At 40.9% G+C, this 25,991-nt stretch overlaps 1 protein-coding gene across 10 annotated transcripts in view; it reads left to right on the top strand.

The window, feature by feature from the left end:
* Positions 1 to 25,991, top strand: part of c1h18orf25 (chromosome 1 C18orf25 homolog) — an 81,852-nt gene that overhangs the window by 12,133 nt on the left and 43,728 nt on the right. For 6 of the 10 annotated variants that reach the window (XM_033034297.1, XM_033034237.1, XM_033034281.1 and 3 more), the window contains one exon: positions 13,585 to 14,417. In XM_033034297.1, coding sequence (XP_032890188.1) covers positions 13,679 to 14,417 — 739 coding nt within the window. In that variant the 5' untranslated portion in view covers positions 13,585 to 13,678. Of the gene's footprint in view, positions 1 to 10,055; positions 10,154 to 13,584; positions 14,418 to 25,991 lie in introns of all 10 variants that reach the window. The other 4 variants (XM_033034265.1, XM_033034245.1, XM_033034256.1 and 1 more) reach the window with 1 other exon arrangement.

The following is a 25,991-nucleotide window of genomic DNA, read 5'->3' as shown; positions in this document are numbered from 1 at the left end:
GTCTGCATCCCAGGGTACTCTAGGAAATGACTCTAGAAATCGTGGACGCATTGGTGATTATTTTCCAATGTTCTTTAGATTCAAGATCAGTTCCTGTGGATTGGAGGGTAGCTAATGTTATCCCACTTTTCAAGAAAGGAGCGAGAGAGATTAAGGGGAATTATAGACCAGTTAGCCTGACATCAATGATAGGGAAGATGCTGGAGTCAATTATTAAAGAAGTAATAACGGCGCATTTGGATATCAGTTAAAGGGATTGGTCCAAATCAGCATGGATTTATGAAGGCTGTTTGACTAATCTGGAATTTTTTGAGAATGTGACAAGTAAAATGGATGAAGGGGGGAGTGGGGGATAGAGGGAGAGGAGGGGGGAGTGGGATAGGGAGTGAAGAGGAGGAGGGGGTAGTGATGGGTGAGAGGGAGGGTGTGACTGAGGGTAGGGGAAAGGAGGTGGGGGAGGGGAGGAGGAGAGAGGAATGAAGAGGGAGGGTGAAGAGGAGGGGGAGGGAGTGCTGGGGATGTGGGGGAATGGAGGAGGATAGGGGTCAGAAGAGGGATGGCGAGGTAATGGAGGAGGGGAGTATTAAAGATAAAGGACTTCATTGGGGAAGGATAAGGAATGCTGTTGCACTGATCATTCTATAAGCTGATTATAGTTACTCTGGTAGAATAATCATTCTATAAAAAGACAAAGTGCTGGAGTAATTCAAGACATCAGAGATGTCAAGACATCTCTGGAGAACATGGATGCGTGATGTTTCGGATCAGGACCTTTCTTCAGACTGATTGGGTGGAGGGAGAAAGCTGGAAGAGTGGTGTGAGTAGGACAAAGTCTGACAAGTGCATAGATCTTTGTCCTATCCCTATCTCTCTTCCGGCTTTACACTGACATGCACAAACACCTCAAAATGTCACCGTTTCATGTTCACCAGAGATGCTGCCTGACCCGCTGAGTTAGTACACCACTTTCACCCTTTGCAAATCATGGGCTAAACTGTTTCTATGACCTCACTTCAACAGTCTGCTCATAATGGTTGATATGATTTATAGTCTTGTGAATTGCTTAACTAAAGTGGCGATGTTGATTGCAACTATGACGGCTTTATTTTGTAGGGCTCCTGATATGTATTTAATTAAGTCTTTGGTAATCTGGGAAATGTCTATAAACCTGGCTCAAAGATGCAACATAGGAAATACAAATGGCAGGTTTATACTCCTGTGTTATAAGAAACATGTTTAAACAGAGCAATATGCTTTGATGTAAGCTGGCTTCAATAGCAGAAATTATTGTGATCAGGGTTGGTGATTGGTTGAATTGATTCCAAGAAGGGAATGTTCTCTAAAGTTATTCCTTAAGGAGTTCCCCATACCCCAGGAAAAGTTATTCCTTAGTGTTCCCCAGCAATCTGTAGAGGTTACCTTGATGGAATAGATCAAGAAACAGAAAATTGTTTATCTACAATATATCTGTTTACTCCGGAAACACAAGTTCTGGCCATGGAAGATAAAGAAATGGCCATGAATGGGACAATGTAGTAACATTCAATTTTGGGAAAATCTGAAGACAACCAGTTTGGCTTTGGCAAAAGGAAAAATTGGAGTATTTTTGTGAGTTGTATATTTTGCATAGAAATCACTGAAAGCTGGAGCACCAAAAAATCTAAATTCCTTATAGAATGATAGCATTCATCTCAAGATAGTTCAGTTTAGGGGATCGACTTGTTTGGATGTTTTGGAATGGAAGTAGAAGTAGTAGTCATCTGAATGATATTAGGGCTTGTGAGAAGAGCAAATTTGATATAAAACATCAACACTGAGTCAAATAAGTGAGGTGAAATGGTATCTTCAAAATGTGTGCTGCCTCTGAACAGACTGCATAGCATTCTGATCACCACAATGTAAATACAGCTACTGTACTGAAAACGTTTGGAAGTGAATAAGCAGAATAAATGAATTTTGGAGGATTAATAGTGTTTATGATTTATATATGTTGGGTGAAACTGTAAAGTGGTTGAGAGGTGATTTAAAAATATATTTAAACAATCTTAATTCAGGGAATACTTTGCAGTAAATGCAGATCAAGGAAACACTTCTTAGAGCTTGGAGTGAAAGCCAGGTAGTGCAGGGAGAGCTAATATTTGCCTTTTAGAATTTTAAATTATGGTGATTTTAGATGTTTGACTATGAATAATCAAATTTGCAAAATAAGTTGCATTATTACTGAAATTACCTGTTTATTGCATTTATACATGAAGACCATAATTTTTAATATTTATCTACACTGTCAGTCTCTATATTTTACAACAGCTTGTAGATATGTGTCATTTAAAAAAAGTGGTGGTGAGAGTAATTACACTCTTATCTAACATACAACTCCATCCGCTTTGACGTTACAAAACATGTAAGTAATTAATTGCCGCAATAATATTACTGGCTGAGCCTATTGTGAAAGTCTGGGTGTGATGGTTAGAAAATTGCTGGGACATGCCCAAACATTTTTTCAGAGTTTGAATAACAGTGACATTTGTGCCCTTAGCACCATAACTTTACAAATTTGTTTTAAAATTAGAGTGGTTTTTGTCTTTGAAATTGGGGTCTTTGAAAATAACATCTGAGTTCTATAATATACTAAGTTGAAAGACTATGCTTCAATGCTTATGTCTTGTACGAGATCTCACTTGCTTTCAGAAGACCCCATATGAATAATTTCCATTGCAGAGAGTAAGACAACTTTTACTGCCAGTTATAACATGCTGTAACATGGTATTTCTGAATTTTTGTATGCTCTTAATGGCCGATAATGATTTGCACTTTGGAATACTGATTCAGAATGAAAGTTCTAACAATGTTAAAGTGAGTGGCAAATTTTATAAACCAGATTGTTGAAACTATTTCAGAACGTTAAATTCAAAGCATTTGGCTAGTTTTAATCTATTTTTTAGGTAATCCCACAAACTTGCTTCAACCTCGTTCGAGTTCTGAAGTGGCTGCTTAGGCGAGGGTGGGTTTGTCAGTATATGACACTGGTGGTGCAGAAGGTGCTTGAATAGGGTTTGTGAGACCCATGTTGTTTCCACTGGTTGTCTGTGTACTCAAAGTGAATGAACGAAACTCAATACCAAACCACAATGCTGCTTCTGCAATTTGAGTAGTCGTGCAATAAGAGCTCAATTGATTGGGGGGGGGTGTTTTTATATTTTATATTTTTACAAGGAGGATTTCAAATCATCCATCAAGCCATCTGCTTGGTCCCATCCACACTAAAGTCGGAAGTTTAAAGTTGTTTTGGGTCGAGACTATTTTTCAGAATGTTCTGGTCTGTGCATTCCCTTCCCGCAGATGCTGCGTTACCTACTGAGTTCCTCCAGCACTTTGTGAATTAAGGAGATCGGTTTTCCGTCTGACATTTGCATGGAGCCCATCCTCACAAGAAGCAGTTGAGGCAAAGCCGGGTTAGCTCCATTCCCAAGAGCGGAATAGATCGGGTAAATGCACAGTCTCTTGCCAAGAGTATGGGTATCGAGGACCAAAAGACAGGTTTAAGGTGAAGGGGGAAGGATTTAATAGGAATCTGAGTGGTAACTTTTTCACAGGTAGGGTGGTAGGCGTATGGATGAGCTGCTAAAGGAGGTAGTTGAGGCAGGGACAATCGCAACGTTTAAGAAACAGTTAGACAGACAGGTACATGGATAGGACAGTTTGGAGGGATAAGGGCTAAATGCAGGCAGATGGGACTAGTGTAGATGGGACAAGTTGGGCCAAAGGGGCTGTTTCCATGCTGTATGGCTCTATGACTCTATGACTATTACTATCTGCTAATTTCTTAATTGAACTGAGGTCATTATAGTGTGTGCAGGAAAGAACTGCAGATGCTGGTTCAAATTGAAGGTAGACACAAATTGCTGGAGTTCGTTCGCTCGTATGTCAGCCGACATATAGCTCGCTGTTGGCTTCTGTCATCGTCCAACATGTTGACAGAATTAGTCACCCAACGCGTCACAGAGTGCATCGTGCCGTCTTTTCCGTGGATCGCCACGAGGACATGCTGGAGTAACTCAGCGGGACAGGCAGCATCTCTGAATGGAAGGAATGGGTGACGTTTCGGATCAAGACCCTTCTGACTCAAATTATAGAGTCATTATCGAGTGTCAGTTTCGATTACTGTGTCTATATCTTTTTATTTGGGAACAATGTAATAAGATGTTGGCCTGAGTAATGTTTACTGACCTTTCCTGTGGACCTTTCCTGTGTTGCGAGTATCTCAGTAAAATGAGACGCCTGCTTTAGGTAGTCCATGTCTTTGAAGTATGCAAGTAAGTGGGATCTTTGCTGCCCAATATACTCGGAGCTCTCTGCTGTGTTGGAGGTTCACACTTTGTTTCATCAGGTCAGGTCATGGATTGTTGAAGGTCACTGTTTTATTGGTGGGCGTGTGGGGGGAGGCGGAGACATATTTTGCAGATTGTCTTTGTAAAACTCAATTTCTGTGCTGTAGCAAATAACTTAAAGACTTGGGGCATATATTCTGAACATGTACATGCATTGTTTGCCTGTTGCATGTCAGACTGAAGCTGTTTGAACAGTTTCCCATTTGTCTTGTGGATTAGTTCCACACCAGCAGGAAGGTTGTTGGAGGTGTGGTGCAGTTTGCATTGAAGTGAGAAACATTGAGAAGTTTTAAAGCAATGACACAGTTTGCTTTGCATGCCAGTCTGAAGTGAGATTGGATTCTCTGCAGACCTGTTGGTTTTGAGATCATATACCAAAGGTAAATGAGGAGATTTTATGCACAATTGAAAAGGATTGTCCATCTCAATTAATAGAGTTAAAGGTTTTTGTGATTCATAAATGGCAATGAGGGAGAAGATGAAATCAGAAATGATAGTATTACTGCTGATTGAAGGTAACTATAGAGGCACAAGGGAGGAACTGGCTAAAGTTGATGGAAAGGGACACAAGCAGGAATGACAGTGGAGCAGCAATGGCAAGAGTTTCTGGTTGACAAGGGAAGTCAAAGAGAGCATAAAACTAAAAGAAAAGGCATGTAATATTGCAATGGTTAGCTGGAAGCTTGAGTATTGGGAAGCTTATAAAATACAACAGAAGGCAGCTAAAAAGGCAATGAGGAGAAAATTAATTATGACAGGAACCTAGTCGGTAAATTAAGAGGTTACCAAAAGTTTCTTCAGATTTCAAGTGCAGCGTAGGTTTACAAGGTTAATTCCCGGGATGGAGGGAATGTCATATGCTGAGAGAATGGAGCGGCTGGGCTTGTATACTCTGGAATTTAGAAGGCTGAGAGGGGATCTTATTGAAGCATATAAGATTATTAAGGGTTTGGACACGCTAAAGGCAGGAAACATGTTCATGATGTTGGGGGAGTTCAGAACCAGGGGCCACTGTTTAAGAATAAGTGGTAAGCCATTTAGAACAGAGAGGAGGAAACACTTTCACACAGAGTTGTGAGTCTGTGGAATTCTCTGCCTCAGAGGGTGGTGGAGGCCGGTTCTCTGGATACTTTCAAGAGAGAGCCAGATAGTGCTCTTAAAGATAGCGGAGTCAGGGGATATGGGGAGAAGGCAGGAACGAGGTACTGATTGGGGATGATCAGCCATGATTACATTGAATGGTGATGCTGGCTCGAAGGGCCGAATGACCTACTCCTTCACCTATTGTCTATTGGGGTCAAACATGGGAATGACCTACACAGTGAATGGTAGGGCTCTGGGGAGTGTTGTAGAGCAGAGGGATCTAGGAGTGCAGGTGCATGGTTCCTTGAAGGTCGAGTCATGGGTAGATAAGGTGTTCAAAAAGGCTTTTGGTACATTGGCCTTCCATCAGTCAGAGTATTGAGTATAGAAGTTGGGATGTCATGTTGCAGTGGTATGACCAACGTCTTATAAGGTCTACGTGAGTCCGCATTTAGAGTAGTGTGTTGAGTTCTGGGCACCAAGTAAAAGGAAAGATGTTGTCAAGCTGGAAAGGGTCCAGGGAAGATTTACGAGGATTTTGCCAGGACTAGAGGGTCTGACCAATATGAGAGGTTGAGTAGGCTGGGACTCAACTCCCTGGTGTGCAGGAGGATGAGGGGTGATCTTATAGAGGTGTTTAAAATCAGGAGAGGGATAGATCGGGTGAGCACAGAGTAAACTAAACGGACACTGAAACTGTGGGCCTGTATTCGCTAACACTGAAACTTGGCCTGTATTCGCTGAAGTTTAGTAGGATGCGAGGGGGTGGGGTCTAATTGAAACACTGAATAGTGAAAGGCCTGATTAGAGTGGATGTGGAGAGGGTGTTTCCACTAATGGGAGAGCCTCGGAACAGAGGGCATAGCCTCAGAATAAAAGAACGTATCTTTAGAATGGAGATGAGGAGGAATTTCTTTAGTCAAGAGTGGTGAATCTGTGGAATTCATTGCCACGGATGTCTGTGGCGGCAGGTCGTTGTTTTAAAAAAAAAATCATTATCATTCTTTATAAGCCAAGTATGTTTTGAAACATACGAGGAATTTGGAGATTTTGACAGGTTCTTGATTAGTAAGGGTGTCAAATGTTACAGTGAGGTGGCAGAAGAATGAGGTTGAGAGGAAAAGATATATCAGCCATGATGGAATGGCGGAGTAGACTCGATGGGCTGAATGGTTTAATTCTGTTCCCATGATTTATGGACGTGGATTGATTCTGTTCCCTGAATTTCTTGTGAATAACAAAGTGTATTGAACTGTGAATCCCATGTGTGGTTTGAATCGGTGAAAAAGAGTACAGTAAATCTGGGGTAATCTGGCATTTTTAGGACTTCGGCACTGAGCTGGCAGATTGTTGGGACAATTAGATGTTAACCCTATTAATACCTCGGCCCACTTTTAATTCACTTTGTTTAAGATGTTACAAAGACATATAAATGTTCCACTCTGATATTAAAAGGGGTGTGGGTTCCTGTATCTGGTTAGTTTAAAGGTCATGCGGAAACCATGGCCCCAGTCATTTGAACATGGGAACCAGAAACTGGTGAGTTTCAATGAAACGAGGCTGACATCATCTGATGGGCCAGGTGCTGAATCATCAGAAAGAGGATTATTGGTGTTTTACCATAGTCTGCACATTTTCTGAATGTAGCTGAGCTGAATGACTATTACTTCTTTCATAGTTTTAAGTATGTCACTCAGTAGCACATCAATAACATATTGATTTCCTAAAAAATAATTTATGACAACCTACTAAGATATCTTGTTTAATTCCAACATGGTTACCAGTTATCAGGATCGCTGGGTTTATATTTGGAGTTTCTGCTCATTAATGCGATACACTCAGAAAACCTTTTAAAAAGTGTATTATAAATAGACTCCCAAAGAATTTTTCCTGCAATGCAGTACTACTTACAGGAATGAAGTCTGAGACAATTGGTGTTAAAGGGAGCTGATGAATCGAGTTCATTTATATACAGTTTGCAATGAGTAATCAGGCCCCCCCCCCCTCCTCCCCAGCCAAGGGGGTTGAGAGGAGTCTGTAAATTGATGCCTCTTGTAATGCAGTAATTTAGCTGCAAGTGCAATTGCTTTCAAATTGAGGTCTTGTTATCTTGAGGAATCTAGGAATCTGTCCTGCTAATGCTATTATTCCAGACTGCCCTTGCCGATCTTGGACTTAAATTTTACCCGTAGATTTTTTTTTTGGTTTACTGCAAATACAGTTTAATAATTTAAATGCTGAACATTAGAATTTATTTGAAGTCGGTTTACAATTTGGGAAGTCTGCCAAATGCTAAATCAACCACTCCTCCAGCAAACCTGCTAACATGGAACTAAGCACAGTACAAATGAGAAACTGTTCAACTTGCATTGCCTCCGTTCCAGAAGCAAATTCACCCAACCATTAGTCTTTGACCAGCAGCAGGCAATCAATACATGTACATATTAGACACAAAGCTGGAGTAACTCAGCGGGACAGGTAGCATCTCTTCTCTCCAGAGATATGCTGTTTAAACCAGCATCTGCAATTCCTTCTTATACATGTACAAGTTCATTTGTAGCTGATTTCATTTACCATCCAAATACATGAGAACTGTCTCACGGGGCCAGTGACCAGAATTTGATTCTGACCTCGGCTGCTGTTTGTGTGGAACAGCTTTGTGTGACCTTGTGGGTTTTCTTGAGTTTAGCAGTCCTGTAAACAAATAACACGCAGATAAAGATGTAATGATCCAAAATATAAGTTAAATATTGTAATACGATAATAGTGCAAAAACCAAAGTAAATTGTGCAACCAAAGGCATTCCATTGAAGATCCTGGTTACTGAAATTAGTATGTTGTGTGCAAGCACCTGGTCTTGAACCCAGTCACCATGGTTTTTAGGCTCCTGTACCACCTTCCCAATGGTAAAAATGAAATAAGAGCCTAGCCAAGGTGGTGTGGGTCTTTGATGTTAGCTGTGTTCTTGAAGCAGTAATTCCTATGGATCCCCTCAATGGTGCAGAGGTCAGTACCATTGCAGTAACAGATTGCAATGTCTACCAATCACTGGTCCTGCACCTTCATTCATATTTTTGCAATTTCCCAAGGGAAGTTTTTATGATAGTCCAGCTTTATAGTTAGAGAATTGTATGTTAATATACATTACTAATTGAGTTTTGACGCAGGTCATTATTGATTTTGGAAATTAATCAAATGGATTTAATGTTTAACTTTATGCAACAAAATTGCTGTCGTTCTGCTTCAAATCAAAAGAAAAATCCCAATTAGTTTGGTTTAATTATGTAGGTAAGTTCTCTAGATCTACGTAGAGTCTTGCATCTATATTTATGTGATGTCATCCAAGTTTAGAATTATTTTGATATTGCATTGTACTCCCAAGTGTTCACAGTGCAGGGTTCCCTGGAGCCATGGTGTTAAGCTATTTGGCTATTTGGAGTAAGGTACAACTACATTGTGAGTAATTATTTTAAATATTTGTATTGTGTATATACTCTGGTGCATTCAGAATTTCATAGTGCAGTCATATTGTACAGCACTTAAACGGACCCTTCAATCCGTCACTTCTCCCATTTCCATGTCGACCTTTTTGCTCATTCCAGTTAACTGTATTAAGTTCACATTCTTCAATGCCGTGCCAATTTAAGTACCTTCTATCTGACCAACAACATGCTGTAGCCATACATATTCTTCTCAACACCACCAACCTCGGTGCACTCTACTAATCAATCAAAAGAGTTGCAAACTTTTTCCTCCAGTCAATTTTATGTTACAAGTGGAGATATATCAAGATTATTGCTTCCATGGATGCGCAGCCTATACGTGCAGGAATTCTGATTGTAAAATATTATTTACTTTAGTAAAGTATTAGAAATGATAAAAGTATGTTTGTTCAAATATCCGTAGAAAAGAAAGCCTTGTCAGTTTTCAAAGCAAATCTTTGAAGTGAACTGCCGTGTACTGTCAGTCTGTGATCATTGTCCTGAGGTGTCTCTATCCTTTGAGCTATTCTATTTAATCCTTGATATCAATTAATTCAAGGTATTTGTTCAGAAGATACACCTGTTCCAGTTTTAGTTTTGGTTTGTTTTTAGTTTCTTACAGTCAAGGACTTCAGAATGTAGAATTTATTTGCGTTCTTGCATTTATTACATATGATTTTTTTTTATGGCATTGAGCCAAGCCAAGCGTTATCTCAGCCGTACCAAAATATAGCAATCCCTACAAAAAATAATATGATCACTGGATCATACTTGATTGTCCTTTTCCTGTACTTGCATGAAGTTGCATCAAAACAGAATTGGTGCTGAAAGCCAGCATGGCTCCCCTCTTCTGAACCTGTTACATTGATAACTGCAGAATCTGTATATTGGTGATCGTTTGATTGGTGAAAGTCTGCTATCTGAAATATATTGCTGACCTCAGTTCAGATATTATGCCCAGCAGGCAAAAGTGGAGGCCGAGAAGGAACTTTGTTGAAATATTAAATTTGATATTTATCCATCAACAATATACATTTAACCCTGAGCTTTATATTGTTCATTGTAAAATAGTTGACATCACTCAAAATTGTCTTTGTTTTAGGTTTGTTGGTCCATGGTTCCTGCATTCTCACCTCGTTGGAACTCAAAATAAGAATGATCTTGGACTGTACCATGGGTCTGCAGTGTGCTTCATTCCTAGTGGGTAGATTCCTGTTCACTTTAGATTACTGAAGTACATTTTTGGATTTAGCACCTATGTCAATGATCTTTAAAAAAATATATATATATATTATATTAGGATTTGAATATTGGTTAACTTGGCCATAAATATACTAAAGTACTTTGAGGTTACTGCTTCTTTGAGGTTGGGCAAATGTTTAGAAACTGCTTTCAGTTTTGCTATGCTGGTAATCCAGGGTGTCAACTAATTACTTGAAGGAAGTCGTATTCCATTATTACAGTGTGAGAGTTAGATTTAAAAAAAATATGGTATTGGTAAATTATCTTACAGTGGCTCTTTAAGGAAGGGATTTACGTTTAATGAATGATCTCTGCTGATCTTCCCTGGTTTGGTCTATGCGTAACTCCAACCTCAAATGAACATAATTGACTCTTAGGTAGACAAAAATGTTGGAGAAACTCAGCGGGTGAGGCAGCATCTATGGAGCGAAGGAAACAGGCAATGTTTCGGGTCGAAACCCTTCTACCCGAAAAGCCTATTTCCTTCGCTCCAAAGATGCTGCCTCACCCGCTGAGTTTCTCCAGCATTTTTGTCTGCCTTCGATTTTCCAGTATCTGCAGTTCCTTCTTAAACATAATTGACTCTTAACTGTCTTTTTTGGAGTGATTGAAGATGTAAACCTGCCATCACTATAGTTTAGAGAACTATAGTTAAGTGCAAGCTTGCCACCCATTCCCATATCGCAAGAATGAATAAAAAAATATGACAGTTTTGACCAAATTACTACAAATGTTCGTCTTTATTCAAGTGGTGACCTTTAGTCATCTATGGTGCTGGAAACTAATCTCTGAGTTTTGAAAAAGGTTAGAATGAACCCCCTACATTTGGAGTTGAAATATTGGCATTCACACCTGCTGAATTTTTTTTACAAACAAGCTTATGTGGAATTCTCTTTGTGGTTACAGATTTTATGGTGAATATCTCCATGTTGAGAACAGTGACCTAAAGCAATAGTTCTGCTCTCAATTTCTTCCAGTTTAAAAAAAACCAAAAAAAACTTCTATTATATCTTACACAATTGCAGACAATGCTATGTTCAAGACACCTCAGACACTCTCCGTCGTCTCCGGGCATTCCATTCTCTAGGCCCCCATCCCGTCATCTTCACCATGGACGTCCAGTCACTCTACACCTCCATCCCCCACCAGGATGGTCTCAAAGCCTTCCGGTTCTTCCTCGACTGGAGAATCAACCTATACCCGTCCACTGATACTCTCCTCTGCGGAGTTGGTCCTTACCCTCAATAACTTCTCGTTTGACTGCTCCCATTTCCTCCAAACACAAGGCATAGCTATGGGCACACGCATGGGCCCCAGCTACGCCTGCCTCTTTGTCGGGTACATCGAACAATCCTTGTTCGAGGCGTACCAGGGCCCCATCCCCGACCTCTACCTCCGCTACATCGACAATTGCTTTGGTGCTACCTCCTGCACCCACACACAACTGACTGACTTCATCCGCTTCACCACTAACTTTCATCCAGCACTCAAATACACCTGGACCATTTCCGACACTTCCCTACCATTTCTTGACCTCACTATCTCCATTGCAGGTGATAGACTTCTGACCGACATCCACTATAAACCCACTGACTCCCATGGCTATCTGGACTACTCTTCTTTCCACCCTGCTACCTATAAGGACTCCATCCCCTACTCCCAATTCCTCTGTCTACGCCGCATCTGCTCCCAGGATGAGGTGTTTCACACCAGGGCATCCGAAATGTCCTCATTCTTCAGGGAACGGGGGTTCCCCTCCCCTACTATAGATGAGGCTCTCACCAGGGTCTCTTCCATACCCTGTAACACTGCTCTCTCTCCCCATCCCCCCCACTTGTAACAAGGGCAGAGTCCCCCTAGTCCTCACCTTTCACCCCACTAGCCGTCACATACAACAAATAGTCCTCCGTCAGTTTCGCCACCTCCAACGTGACCCCACCACTCGCCACATCTTCCCATCTCCCCCCTTGTCTGCCTTCCGCAAAGACCGCTCCCTCCATAACTCCCTGGTCAATTCTTCCCTTTCCTCCCGCACCACCCTCCCCGGGCACTTGCCCTTGCAACCGCAAGAGATGCTACACTTGTCGCTTTACCTCCCCCCTCGACTCCATTCAAGGACCCAAGCAGTCGATCCAGGTGCGACAGAGGTTCACCTGCAACTCCTCTAACCTCATCTATTGCATCCGCTGCTCTAGATGTCAGCTGATCTACATCGGTGAGACCAAGCGAAGGCTTGGCGATCGTTTCGCCGAACACCTCCGCTCGGTCCGCATTAATCAACCTGACGTCCCGGCCAGCACTTCAACTCCCCCTCCCATTCCGAATCCGACCCCTCTGTCCTGGGCCTCCTCCATGGCCAGAGTGAGCACCACCGTAAATTGGAGGAGCAGCACCTCATATGCAGACTTGGGCAGTCTGCACCCTATCGGCATAAACATTGAATTCTCCAATTTCCCGTAGCCCTTGCTGTCTCCTCCCCTTCTCAGCCCCCGGGCTCCTCCTCTTCCTTTTTCCTTGTTGTTCCCCCCCCCCCCCCCGCCCCAACCCTACATCAGTCTGAAGAAGGGTTTTGGGCCGAAACGTTGCCTATTTCCTTCGCTCCATAGATGCTGGTGCCACCCGCTGAGTTTCTCCAGCACTTTTGTCTACCTTACACAATTGTAGTTTCTCAAACAAAATTATATGCTGCGATTTTTGCATTTAAACAATTTCTTCAATTTGTTTTTCTTCAAGGAAAAACAGCAAAGCATTAGTTAACCTTTCTTTTCCAAAATAACCAATAGTTGATGAAGTAAATGTATGCATTATCGCTATATATGATAGCTTCAGATATTTAAACTGTAGTTCATCTCTACCTGTATTTGGTGTTGAGCAAAATTGAATCTGCAAAATAAAGTAGAAAACTGACACCCAGTTTAAGGAACATGAACATTGAATTCTCCCAATTTTGTTAGCCCTTGCTGTCTCCTCCCCTTCCTGAGCCCTCGTGCTGTCTCCTCCCAGCCCTCGGGCTCCTCCTCCTCCTTTTTCCTTCCTTCTCCCCGCCACCCCCTATCAGTCTGAAGAAGGGTTTTGGCCCGAAACGTTACCCATTTCCTTCGCTCCATAGATGCTGCTGCACCCGCTGAGTTTCTCCAGCATTTTTGTGTACCTCCCAGTTTAAGGACCAGGGTTGGAAATCCTAATTTAAAAACCAGTGCAAAATTGATTCTTCGAGACCAATACTGGGCAAGCAAACTATTTCTGTGTGTATTTCTTCAATTTGATGCAGATTGCCAAATTAAAATCCATATTCTGCCACGAATAAGAGTTGTGCTTAGTTTGGATAAATGGAAGGCTATAATTGTAATTTAACTAAACATGTCCAATAATTTTTCTCCCTTCTTTAGGTTTCTCCCATCTATTAAATCTTTAGCTGAGCACACGTCTTTAGACCTGGTGCTGTATGGTGTTTTGCAGCAAGTGCTTAAGAACTAACTTGACATGAAGATGGAAGCAGCGGAGAAGGCAGATTTCTCTTCCCAGGATGGTCTGCAGGAAACTGAGGCTTCTTCAAAAGGTGTTGATATAAAATCTGGTGAAACCTGCAAGGAAGATGATGGTTCATTTCCAAAAGAGACAGCAGCCAAATTGACAAAAGAGAACAGTGAACATCCATTGAAAACAAGTGGACAGTCTGTTGAACCTTGCTTGTTAATGGAACTTGGGCAAGACTCATCTGAATCTCAGCTTCCATCTGCTGAGAGCGATAAACAAACACCCGGCCGCACTTATGACAGCGATTCTTCCAATCAGTGCATGGTTTCCCCGTCTTCCAGTGGTCATTTGGCAGATTCTGACACACTCTCATCTGCAGAGGAGAATGAGGCACCCCAGGCAAATGTAGCTGTGGAAGAGGACCCCACAGGAGGATCTGGTCCTTCAGTAGGCAGAAAATCACGACGATCCAGGTCTGAGAGTGAAACATCAACCATGGCTCCCAAAAAGAACCGTTCTTCAAACGACAAGCAGAATGGCCGTGTGTCAAAGGTTAGAACGCAGAAACAAAAGGAACGGATACGTTTGCTACGGCAGAAACGCGAAGCGGCAGCTCGGAAGAAATATACATTGCTGCAGGACAGCAGTACGAGTGATAGCGACTTGACATGTGATTCCAGCACAAGCTCATCAGACGACGAAGTTTCTGGAAATGGCAAGAGGACGATTAATTCAGAGATCCCAGGTATTTACAAACATTCTTTGTCAGGGATTATAAATTAATGAAATTAAAGAAATATTATCTTGATAGCCTGTCTAGTTTCCTCCTGATTACTTTGGAAATGAAACATCTTGTACAAATCAATAGTACATTTGTTTATATTAAATAATTCCATTTATCATCCAGCCACCAATACATAGAACATAGGTCTGGAATTAGATAAAGCTGCTCGTGCCCACTCCTTCACTATTAGTGCTCTGTCATAATTTGTTAATCAGCGCTATTGTCTTTAGATTCCCTGTTTCAAGGTGCATTGTTTTTCTCTAATACTACTTTGGGAAAGATTTTGTGGCTCAAGCCTCTATCTTGGTTTAACATGTTTGTATTTTGATATATAATACTACTAGTATTTAAACAACACATTCAGCTTTGAAAGTGAGCTTTTTTTTGTGTGATCTGTTTTACCTTACTGCCATTACATTCCTTTGTTCCATTGGAATGAAGATCTAGTTTCAAAAGAATAAAACCCTCAGTTGGATGGAAAATGAACAAAGAAGCGTGATAGCTTTTATGTTTCTGTCACACATTACAATGCAGTAAAAATAACCTGTGCTGCATACGTTGGAAAGCCTAGGTACTGGGGTCCTTATGGTTGACTTGAGCATGTCCTTGGTAAATTCTATTTCAAACATTTAATTGCCCTCTAGAATAGTGGTTAGATTTGATTAAAAATAACCTGCATGATAAACAATTGCTTGGTTACTGGGATTTGATCTGGCATCCCAAGCAGTAATTTGGTGTGTCGTATAACTCTAATTTAAGACTGACTTTGGGAAGAAGGAGACTGAATGGAATACCTGTAAGAATATTTGCATCACTGAGTTTCATTATAAACTGCTATTGTCAATTTAAATCCTTTGTAAATCAAATACCTCAATGTTCATATTTGTGAATGGGTACACTGCAAACCTGATGATGTCAGGTTAGTGCTGAAAGAAATAATAATAATAATAATAATAATAATAATCTTTATTGTCATTGTACAAGACAACGAAATTTTGTTGGAGCAGTCCTCCAGCTGCACAGGAATATGAGTATAAAAATATGTTTAAAAAAGAACTATTAAAAAATTAGACTATAAACATATAGGAGTATGGGCGGGTGTGTGCGAGAGAGGGGGGGGAATCAGTGTGGGAGGGGGATAGAGTTCAGTAGTGTCACAGCTCTATGGTAGAAGCTGTTTTTTAGTCTTGTCGTGCGGGCGCTCAGTGTCCTGTATCGTCTTCCTGAGGGCAGGGGGGTGAAGAGGCAGTGTCCAGGGTGCAAATAGTGCAAATCAATGTGTAATCTATAATTTTACATCTACATTTACACTCACGATGAATGGCAGAACAAAGCAAATGTTTTTTGTTTCCACAAAGTGGCAAGTAAAATTGGGACGGGTTCTTAAATGATATGCCTATTACTCAGATTATACTTAGTTGAACTTTTGTATTGTCAGTGGCACCTGTACAGCTGTATATTTGAAAGGATGTTCTTTCAAAGAGGTAATTTAAAGGAAATTGTTAAAAAAATATAGGGTAATGTTTCTTGCATCCCTAGCTCTATGGAGATACTTGGTATCGATTGGTAGGCTTCCATAATCATTTTTGGTTGTTAATAAACCAAGCATTTCTGTAATGTAAATAAAAAAAAATTTCCTTTGCATTGTATTTGGCATTCGTTCAGCCAAGCAAGGTGCTCCCAATCCCACAGGGTGAATCCACCACCATTGGCTGGGAAGTGGTGCGTTAGCAAACATTATTTAGCTTGCATAGCAACCTGAGGCGTTCATCTGCTGACATCTAGCAAAACCAGCTGGATGACTGAAGATTCCTCCAATATTTCTTGACCGACTTTTGAGTTGTTAGGTCAAAGCTGCAGACTTTGGACATTGCAGCCACTGGGATAGATTGGATAAGATGAGATGAGGATGACAGCCAATGAGAGAATGTGGTGCATAACCTTGGAGAGGCGAATGCCAGTGGCGGGGAAATGGCTTTGGTCTGGAGGAAATGAAGTGACTAGCAGCTGGAGATAGAATGGAGTGCAGTTGGGTGGGAGAAAGAATGTGGGTTGGGGATGGGTGGAAAATTGTTAGTTTGAAAATAAAATTAAAAAGAAGGAGCTGAGAGGGAGAGAGTGTGAGAGTAAAACTGGCAGTTAGGAAACTGGGAGACGGAGGGAGGGTGATATCGAACCAGGGGCGATTAGAGTCAGAATGAGAAAAAAGGCATAGGCAGGATTGTTTACACAAAAATGCTGGAGAAACGCAGCAGCATCTATGGAGCGAAGGAAATAGGTAACGTTTCAGGCCGAAACCCTTCTTCAGACTGATAGGGGGTGGCGGGGAGAAGGAAGGAAAAAGGAGGAGGAGGAGCCCGAGGGCTGGGGGATGGGAGGAGACAGCTCGAGGGCTAAGGAAGGGGAGGAGACAGCAAGGGCTAACAAAATTGGGAGAATTCAATGTTCATGCCCGCCGGATGCAGGCTCCCCAAGTGGAATATGAGGTGCTGTTCCACCAATTTCCGGTGTTGCTCACTCCGGCAATGGAGGAGACCCAGGACAGAGAGGTCGGATTGGGAATGGGAGGGGGAGTTGAAGTGCTGAGCCACCGGGAGGTCAGGTAGGTTCTTGCGGACCGAGCGGAGGTGTTCGGCGAAACGATCGCCCAACCTCCGCCTAGTCTCACCGATGTAGATCAGCTGACATCTAGAGCAGCGGATGGCAGGATTGTTTATGTGGAGTCACAGTTCTTCTTGCGTAATCTGAGAGTAGGGGTGTCTCTTGTTTTTCATTGGCCCTGACCACTTGGCCAATAGACTAACTCCTTACTTTGTCAAATCCATGGCATAGCTTGGGCAATGGCCACCTTCCCTTTAAAAAAAAATTCATACAAAGGCATCTTCTATTCCTCAGAACTGAGTGGAAGCAAGTCGTCCTTGGACCCAAGGGATTAATGAAGAATGAGATATGTACGACTTATACAGATATGTACTACTTACTCTTACCATACCTTACTGTATGGTATAAAGTTTAGGTTAATTATTGGTCTGCCATTGTTTTAGTTTCAGTATATTTTGTCCGTGTTTATTGCAGCAAGATTTTAGTCATTGAATTGTGCCTCTACTACTCATTAGGTAAGTCTCCAGAATAGATGGATAATTAATTGGAATGTAACTATAGTTCATTCAGCTATTAGCTAGATTACATAAACCACTGATGGCTTGTTTGATCTAAAATCTATACCGAGTTAGCTGTTCTCAGATAGGTTGAATGATTTGTTGTAATAGTCCTCAATCAACATTGTTTGAAGAGGGAATATTGTCTGATCTGATTGCATCTGATGAAGCTTAGATTTTATTTATGATCGGGTTATCTATTAATGTGAATATTGTAACGTAATAGATGGCCTTAAAAAATAAGTTGAAGAAAGAAATTACAGGGATGTTGAAAAATGTACCCAGCATTATTGAGTGTGCATTTTAAAGTATCTTGGAAATGTTGTTATTGTGTGTATGGAATAATAGGAGCATTGAATTGTTTCCCGCAATGATTTGCCCTGACACTTCAAGATACATAGCAGATATCTGAGAAAGCACATGTTGTCCAAAATATAACATATTGTTTTTGGAATATGTGCTGGAGGAGGAGGAGGAGGGGGAGGAAGAATGAGACCTGGAGTAGATCTGCCATGATCATCTTGAATGGGAGGGGAGGCCTGAGGGGACATGTGGACCTGTTTTCTTGTGCTCTGGACTATTTCTCCAAAAAGCTGTAAGTTGTAATATAGGCCATTTATATAAATAAATAAATAAAAATCCTGATCATTGGTGTGGCTATCACTTTGCTTTCCTGAAACTGACTTTAGCTATCTTGAAAGTATCTGATGAGATTGTTTTCAAGGAAATGGCAAATACTCAGCAATATGCACAAGGAGAGATTTTCTTTCTCCACAGATGCTGCCCGACTTGAACATTTTCAACAATTTTTATTTCCCGTGTCTGACATTTGCTTTTTATTTTTGCTTTTTCAATACTATTTGTAGATAATGCAATTTGATTTTTCTTCTTCACTTTTATGTATCTGTGGTACTGCAGAAAAGTGATGTTCTATTATTTAATGCATCTTTTATAATCAACTTCTAGATACTAGATCTTTTGAGGTAGTGAATAGCTGTTTATTTCCTCTGGGGAAATTCACAGTCTTTTCCCTGTAGGTCAAATATTATGATGACCTCTTTTTAGTATATATTGAGGGCATTCTTTCATACATATATTAAAGAGTGAGGATGTTAGACTTGAGAAGAACTTAGACTGGTGAGTTTAGACACAAAGAACTCTGGCAATATATGTACAGATATCTTGTAATTTAATAAAAGGTGAAAAGACTGTTAAAAAATGAATTGCAAAAGTAAGGAAGTTATTCTTAACATTAGCTAGAACACTGTGTCCATCCTTTGGCATGGCACAACAGGAAGTTGCCGTGAGTCACAGTGAGGAGGTGCTTGGTGAACTCACTGTGGTGGATGTTAATTTGTGTTTATTGTATGTTTTGTTATTTATTATTATTGTGTATGACTGGAGGGAGAGGGAGATGGTGAGGGGGAGGAGAGAGGGGTGGGGTACGGGAGGAGAGGGATGTGGGAGGGAGAGGAGGAGGGAGATGGGGTAGGGGAAGGAGGGGGAAAGAGTGTGGAGGGAGGGGGAGAGAGAGGGAGATCGTTTGGCAGGTGGGTGGGTTGGTCTTGTTTTCCTCTGGCCCGAGTGTGCCAGGGGGTCGGGCGCTCTGTGGGGGGTGGGCTTGGCTTCCGTGGGGGGTGGGGGAGAGAGGGATGGGGGTGGGAGGAGGAGAGGGAGATGGAGAGGGGAGGAGAGGGGGGAGAGAGGTGTGGGGGAGATGGGGTACCACCTCCAGTTTAAATTCCATTTGGAATATTTTGGAGGACCAAGAAACCAAGAAGAAGAGCCTCCGCTCTAAAAGAGGATGGATTGGAGATGTACAGTTTGTCTTCTGACTGATGCATTTTTTGTTTAGTTTAGAGATACAGTGTGGAAATGGGCCCTTCGGCCCATAGAGTCTGCGCTGACCAGCGATCCCTGCACATTAACACTTCTTCACACACTGGGGACAATTTTCAATTGTACCAAGCCAATTACGTATCAGGTCACCGAAAACGTTGTGGCGGTGACGTGGCATGATGACATATTGTCGCGTGGTGTCTGCTCGAGTGTCGCAAATTTTTGTTTGTTGCTGCTGGATTTTGAAATGTTCAAAATCTTTCTGTGACACTGATACGTCAGTCAATGACGCCGGCAGTCACCGAAAAATATCGCCAACTGGGACAGGCCCTTTACATTCTCCCAGCTAAATTACTTGACCACACCACTCAATGCTACCAAATTTGTAGGATATGGTAACAGGACAGATATGTTCACTCTCCAGTGAGAAGGCATAATCAATCAGGACTTGTTGTGGTTTATTTTTAAATGGGATATCGTTTAAATCAAAAAGCACCATTCTGTGCTTTTATTTTTTTTCAACTTTCTTCTTTCTTCCAATTTGAACTCTTGGTCCTTGATCTCATCAAAACATTTCTACTGAAGAGTAGCAATTTATCTTTCCATTAGCTACTTTATAATCTTCCAAATTTAATTTGGTGGTTTGTGTTGATCATTTCTGCCTTTCTCAGCTCAAATGTCCAATATTCACTAGACATTCATTCTGTGATGTCAGATAATTATTCTGCATTTACACCACCTGCAAATTACCTGTGTTCCCCATTGCCATCCACGTTCGTTCAGATAATGTCAGATAATCATTCCGTATTAAAATCTTCTGCAGGCTACTTGTTGTTCCCTATCACCATCACTTTTCATCTTCTATTACCATCCATATTGTCAGCTTAATCTCTCCGTCCTTCAATAGAGTGTGTTGCAAATTAGGAAGTAACAAACACTTTAGTCTAGAGTGCTTTATTATCATTAAACAGAACAATGGAATTCTTATGTGAACCTAGTAATCAGTCAATACCATAAACGATATGTGAACCTAGTAATCAGTCAATACCATAATAAACAGCAAAAACGAAGTTTGGTTTGTAAAAATATATTAAAAATATTGTGTCAAGACAAAAACAATGCCCCCAAGTCCATATCGTTCAGAGCTTAGTTGGCGGTTGAAGTGTTTTTAATAGCTTGATGATTGTTGGGAAGAAGTTGCTCCAACAACGTTAGTTTTCAAGCTCCTATACCACCTTTCCGATGGCAGGAGTGAAATTAGATTGTGGCCAAGGTGGGATGGATGTATTAAACTTGCCCATTAAGGAAGTAACCTGATGTCTTGGGTTCAAAGTGGATAAGTATTTCTCCTTAAAATTCATCTATATGATGTGTCTCTATGCAGTCTATCCTTTTTTCACTCTACATCTTTACTTTGCTTGCTATTATTTATAGCTCGGATCTTTGTTTATTAGTGCTGGCATACAATTATTACCCATTCTAATGTATTTCAACCATCAAGAATAAACTTCCAGCTGAAATTATCCCAGATATTAGAGGAAGTTGGTCAAAAATATGCCTTCACGGTTTTTGTATTTTGTTTCTGGTCTTTGCAACTGATTTTAGATGGAAGAAGTAGATAAAGTTGTATAAAATATCCTCATGGATATATAATCCAAAGATGGAAGGGCAGATCTGAAGTTGACCATGAGAAATTTCGGAATGCATCGCATATTTAATTTTTGCTAATTGGTGGCTGAAAAGAAGGAGCCACAGTGTCCTCCATAATGGTTGGGACAAAGAACCATCATTTATTTATTTGCCTCTGTACTCCACAATTTGAGATTTGTAATAGGAATAAAAAAATAAAAAATCACATGTGGTTAAAGTGCACATTGTCAAGTTTTAATAGAGGCCATTTTTAAACATTTTGGTTTCACCATGTAGAAATCACAGTGGTGTTTATACATAGTCCCCCCCCCATTTCAGGGCACCATAATGTTTGGGACACAGCAATGTCATGTCAATGAAAGTAGTCAAGTTTAGTATTTTGTTGCATATCCTTTGCATGAAATTACTGCTTGAAGCCTGCGATTCATGGACATCGCCAGCTGCTGATGGCTTCTCTGGTGATATTCTGCCAGGCTTGTATCGCAGCCATCTTTAGCTTATGTGTGTTTTGGGGACTAGCCCCCTTCAGTTTTCTCTTCAGCATATAAAAGGCAAGCTCATTTGGGTTCAGATCGGGTGATTGATGTGGCCACTCAAGAATTGATCATTTTTTAGCTTTGATTACAAAAACAATTAAGTTTCTTTGCAATTATGGAATAAGAATGAGACCTCGTCTATGTGCAGTTATGGCATCCATAACTAAGGAATGAAATCTTGCTGTGGAATGAACCGTCGGCCAATGGGTTTTGAGGCATTTGTTTGAACTTGAGCAGACAGAATGTGTCTATACTCTTCAGAATTCATTATGCTACTACCATCAGCAGTTGTATCACCAATGAAGATAAGTGAGCCAGTACCTTCAGCAGCCATACATGCCCAGGCTGTAACAATCCCACCACCATGTTTCACAGATGAGGTGGTATGCTTTGGATCTAGGGCAGTTCCTTCTCTCCTCCATACTTTGCTCTTGCTATCACTCTGATATAAGTTAATCTTCATCTCATCTGTCCACAGGACCTTTTTCCAGAACAGTGGTTGCTCTTTTAAGTACTTCTTGGCAAACTGTAACCTGGCCATCTATTTTTGCAGCTAACCGGTGCTTAGCCTGTGTATTTCTGTTCATGAAGTCTTCTGCGGACAGTGGTCATTGACAAATCCACACCTGAAGAGTGTTTCTGATCTGTCGGAAGGTGTATGGGGATTTTTCTTTATTATAGAGAGAATTCTTCTGTCATTAGCTGTGGAGGTCTTCCTTGGCCTGCCAGTCCCTTTGCGATCAGTACGCTCACCAGTGCTCCCTTCTTAATTATGTTCCAGACAGTTGATTTTGGTCAGCCTAAGGTTTGGTCGTTGTCTCTAACAGTTTTATTCTTGTTTCTCAGTCTCATAATGGCTTCTTTGACTTTCATTGGCACAACTTTGGTCTTCATGTTGATAAACAGCAATAAAAATGTCCAAAGGTGATGGAAAGACAGGAGGAAAGACTAGGTGCTGAGAGCTCTCTTATACCTGCATTAAGGAGACAATTAAACACACCTGAGCAATTACAAACACCTGTGAAGCCATGTGTCCCAAACATTATGATGCCCTGAAATGGGGGGACTACGTATAAACACAGCTGTAATTTCTACATGGTGATACCAAAATGTATAAAAATACCCTTTAATGTGCACTTTAACCACATGTGAATTTTTATTTTTTTTTCTATTACAAATCTCAAATTGTGGCGTACAGAGGCAAATAAATGAATGATGGGTCTTTGTCCCAAACATTTTGGAGGGCACTGTACTTTCATTTGTTTTCACTCCAGGCTCTCATCCTTAAAAATATACTTACTCCACAAAGATCGGCAGAGTTGGGTAATTGAGCAAATTGATTAGTTGGCTGACATTGTGTTTTGCCTTTTTTTTTTGCATGTCCCATCCAACATTAGACAAGGACAATCAAATTCATCATTTTCCTTTTGGGATGCTCTGAAATGTAAATAAAAAGTTGTTTAAAAATGCAATAAAAGTGGAATATTGGAACACCGCAGATCTGGAAGCATCTGAAAATAAATATCAAGTTAATATTTATGGTATTGAGGATAAATACCGTATGCAAACTTAGAGGTAGTTTTAAGTAGGGCTGAATAGTCAGTCTCCTTAGAGATAAGACTTGTGTTTTTTGAAGTGTAGCATTCCTGGCTTTCTGCAATGAAATGCCTCATAGATTTTCATTTTAGTTTTTCTGAAAACAGCAGACCAAAAATGTCTGAAGCCAATTAATATCACATGTGAGGTAGGTGGGATTTTCATGGTCTTGATAATTTGTAAAATAATGTGTTGCCTTTGAATAGACTCAAAATGCTCTAAAGTCTGCAGAATGGTAAGCATTAAAAGATTAAATATGACAAACATCTTAACTTACGAAACACAGAAAAGTATCTTAATTTCTGGGATTTTTAATTTTAAAAAATCCTTATTTTCATGTCACTTTTTAGTAGCAAAATGGACAGAAACATGCAGCAGGTACACAAAATTGCTGGGGAAACTCAGCGGGTGCAGCAGCATCTATGGAGCGAAGGAAATAGGCGACGTTTCGGGCCGAAACCCAGAAACATGCAGCAATTTGGATTGTCAGATTATATGTCCTTCAGAGATACAAAGACAGTTATTTCCACCTTTATTGACGAATACTTCCTCAGTTCTGATGTAATTTCCCCTTTGCTTTGTCTTTATTTCCTACTGATTTTCTTGGCACACCATTGTACATTGTATTTACACTTACTATGTCTTGGGGAAGCTTAATTTAATTTTACTATCTTCATGTCTATAATGTTGATGTTATAGTAATGAAATGGAAATTATTCTATATTTATCAGTGTGTATTGGTGAGAATTTGCTATAAATGAGTGATCTGACGGGTTTATGAATGGAGGTTGGAGAGCAGGACATGCTAACTAAATGAGCAATATTGAAGGCAAAGGAAAATATAAAAAAGAGGACAGTGCTGGAGTAACTCAACATGTCAGGCAGCATCAGTCCCAACCCAAAACGTCACGTATCCACTTTCTCCAGAGATGTTTCGTTTATTATTGTCATGTGTACCGAAGTACAGCAAAAAACTTTGTTGTTATATGCTATCCAGGCATTGGAAAGACTATGCATGATTACAATCAAGCCATTGTAGTTTTTAGAGGCTACGGTGCATTCCGAAAGTATTCAGACCCCTTCAATTTTTTCCACGTTTTGTTACCTTACAGCCTTATTCTAAAATGGATTAAATTCATTCTTTTTATCATCAGTCTACCCCATAATTTAAAAAAGCAAAAACAGGTGTTTAGAAATTTATACAAAGTAATTAAAAATAAATAACTAAAATATCACATCTACATAAGTATTCAGACCCTTTACTCAGTACTTTGAGTCACCTTTGGCAGTGATTACAGCCTCAAGTCTTCTTGGGTATGACGCTACAAGCTTGGCACACCTGTATTTGGGTAATTTCTCTCATTCTTCTCTGCAGATCCTCTTAAGCTCTGTCAGGTTGGATGGGGAGCGTCGATGCACAGCTACTGTTAGGTCCCTCCAGAGATGTTCGATCGGGTTAAAGTCCGGGTTCTGGCCGGGTGACTCAAGGACCTTCACAGACTTGTAACAAAGCCACTCCTGCGTTGTCTTGGCTGTGTGCTTGGCTGTCTCCCAGTTCTGCCGCTGAAAAACATCCCCACAGCATGATGCTGCCACCATCATGCCTCACCGTAGGTATGGTATTGGCCCGGTGATGAGTGGTGCCTGGTTTCCTTCAGACGTGACGCTTGGCATTCAGTCCAAAGAGTTCAATCTTGGTTTCATCAAGATTCAAGATTCAAAACTTTATTGTCATTGTGGAATGTAAAAGTACAGAGACCACAAAATGCAGTTAGCATCTCACCCAGAAGTGCAAACACAGAATAATGGAACAGTAAATATATATCTGCAGAGACGGGGGGGGTGACTGGCAATCACCAAGGCGTAGAGTTAAGTAGGGTATCAGAGAATCATGTTTCGCATGGTCTGTGAGTCCTTTAGGTGCCTTTTGGCGAACTCCAAGCTGGCTGTCATGGCCTTTTTCTGAGGAGTAGCTTCTGTCTGGCCACTCTACCATAAAGGCCTGATTGGTGGAGTGTTGCAGATATAGTTGTCCTTCTGCAAGTTTCTCCCATCGCCACAGAGGAACTCTGGAGCTCTGTCAGAGGGCCATAGGGTTCTTGGTCACCTCGCTGCCCAAGGTTCTTCTCCCCCGATTGCTCAGTTTGGCTGGACGGCCAGCTTTATGAAGAGTCTTGGTGGTTCCAAAGTTCTTCCATTTAAGAATGACCGAGGCCGCTGTGCTCTTCGGGACCTGCAATGCTGCAGAAATTGTTTTATACTCTTCCCCAGATCTGTCTCGACACAATCCAGTCTCGGAGGTCTACAGACAATTCCTTTGGCATCATGGCTTGATATTTGCTCTGAAATGCACTGTCAACTGTGGGACCTTATATAGACAGGTGTGTGCCTTTCCAAATCAAGTCCAATCAATTTAATTTGCCACTGGTGGACTCCAAGTTGTAGAAACATCAAGGATAATCAATGGAAACAGGATGAACCCAAGCTCAATTTTGAGTGTCGTAGCAAAGGGTCTGAATAATTATGTAAATTATATTTCAGTTATTTTGTTTTAGTTACTTTGCAAAAATTTCTAAACACCTGTTTTCTTTTCGCTTCTTCATTCTGGGGTATTGTGTGTAGATTGATGATTTAAAAAAAAAAAGAATTTGATCCATTTTAAAATAAGGCTGTAACGTAACAAATGTGGAAAAGGTGAAGGGGTCTGAATACTTTCTGAATGCACTGTCTTGAGTATAATGTTTAGTGTAAGGTAA

The sequence above is a fragment of the Amblyraja radiata genome, chromosome 1 (assembly GCF_010909765.2).
Source record: "Amblyraja radiata isolate CabotCenter1 chromosome 1, sAmbRad1.1.pri, whole genome shotgun sequence".
Lineage (NCBI taxonomy): Eukaryota > Metazoa > Chordata > Chondrichthyes > Rajiformes > Rajidae > Amblyraja > Amblyraja radiata.
Note: the sequence above shows the minus strand (reverse complement) of the source record. Positions and strands in the feature narration are given on the sequence as shown.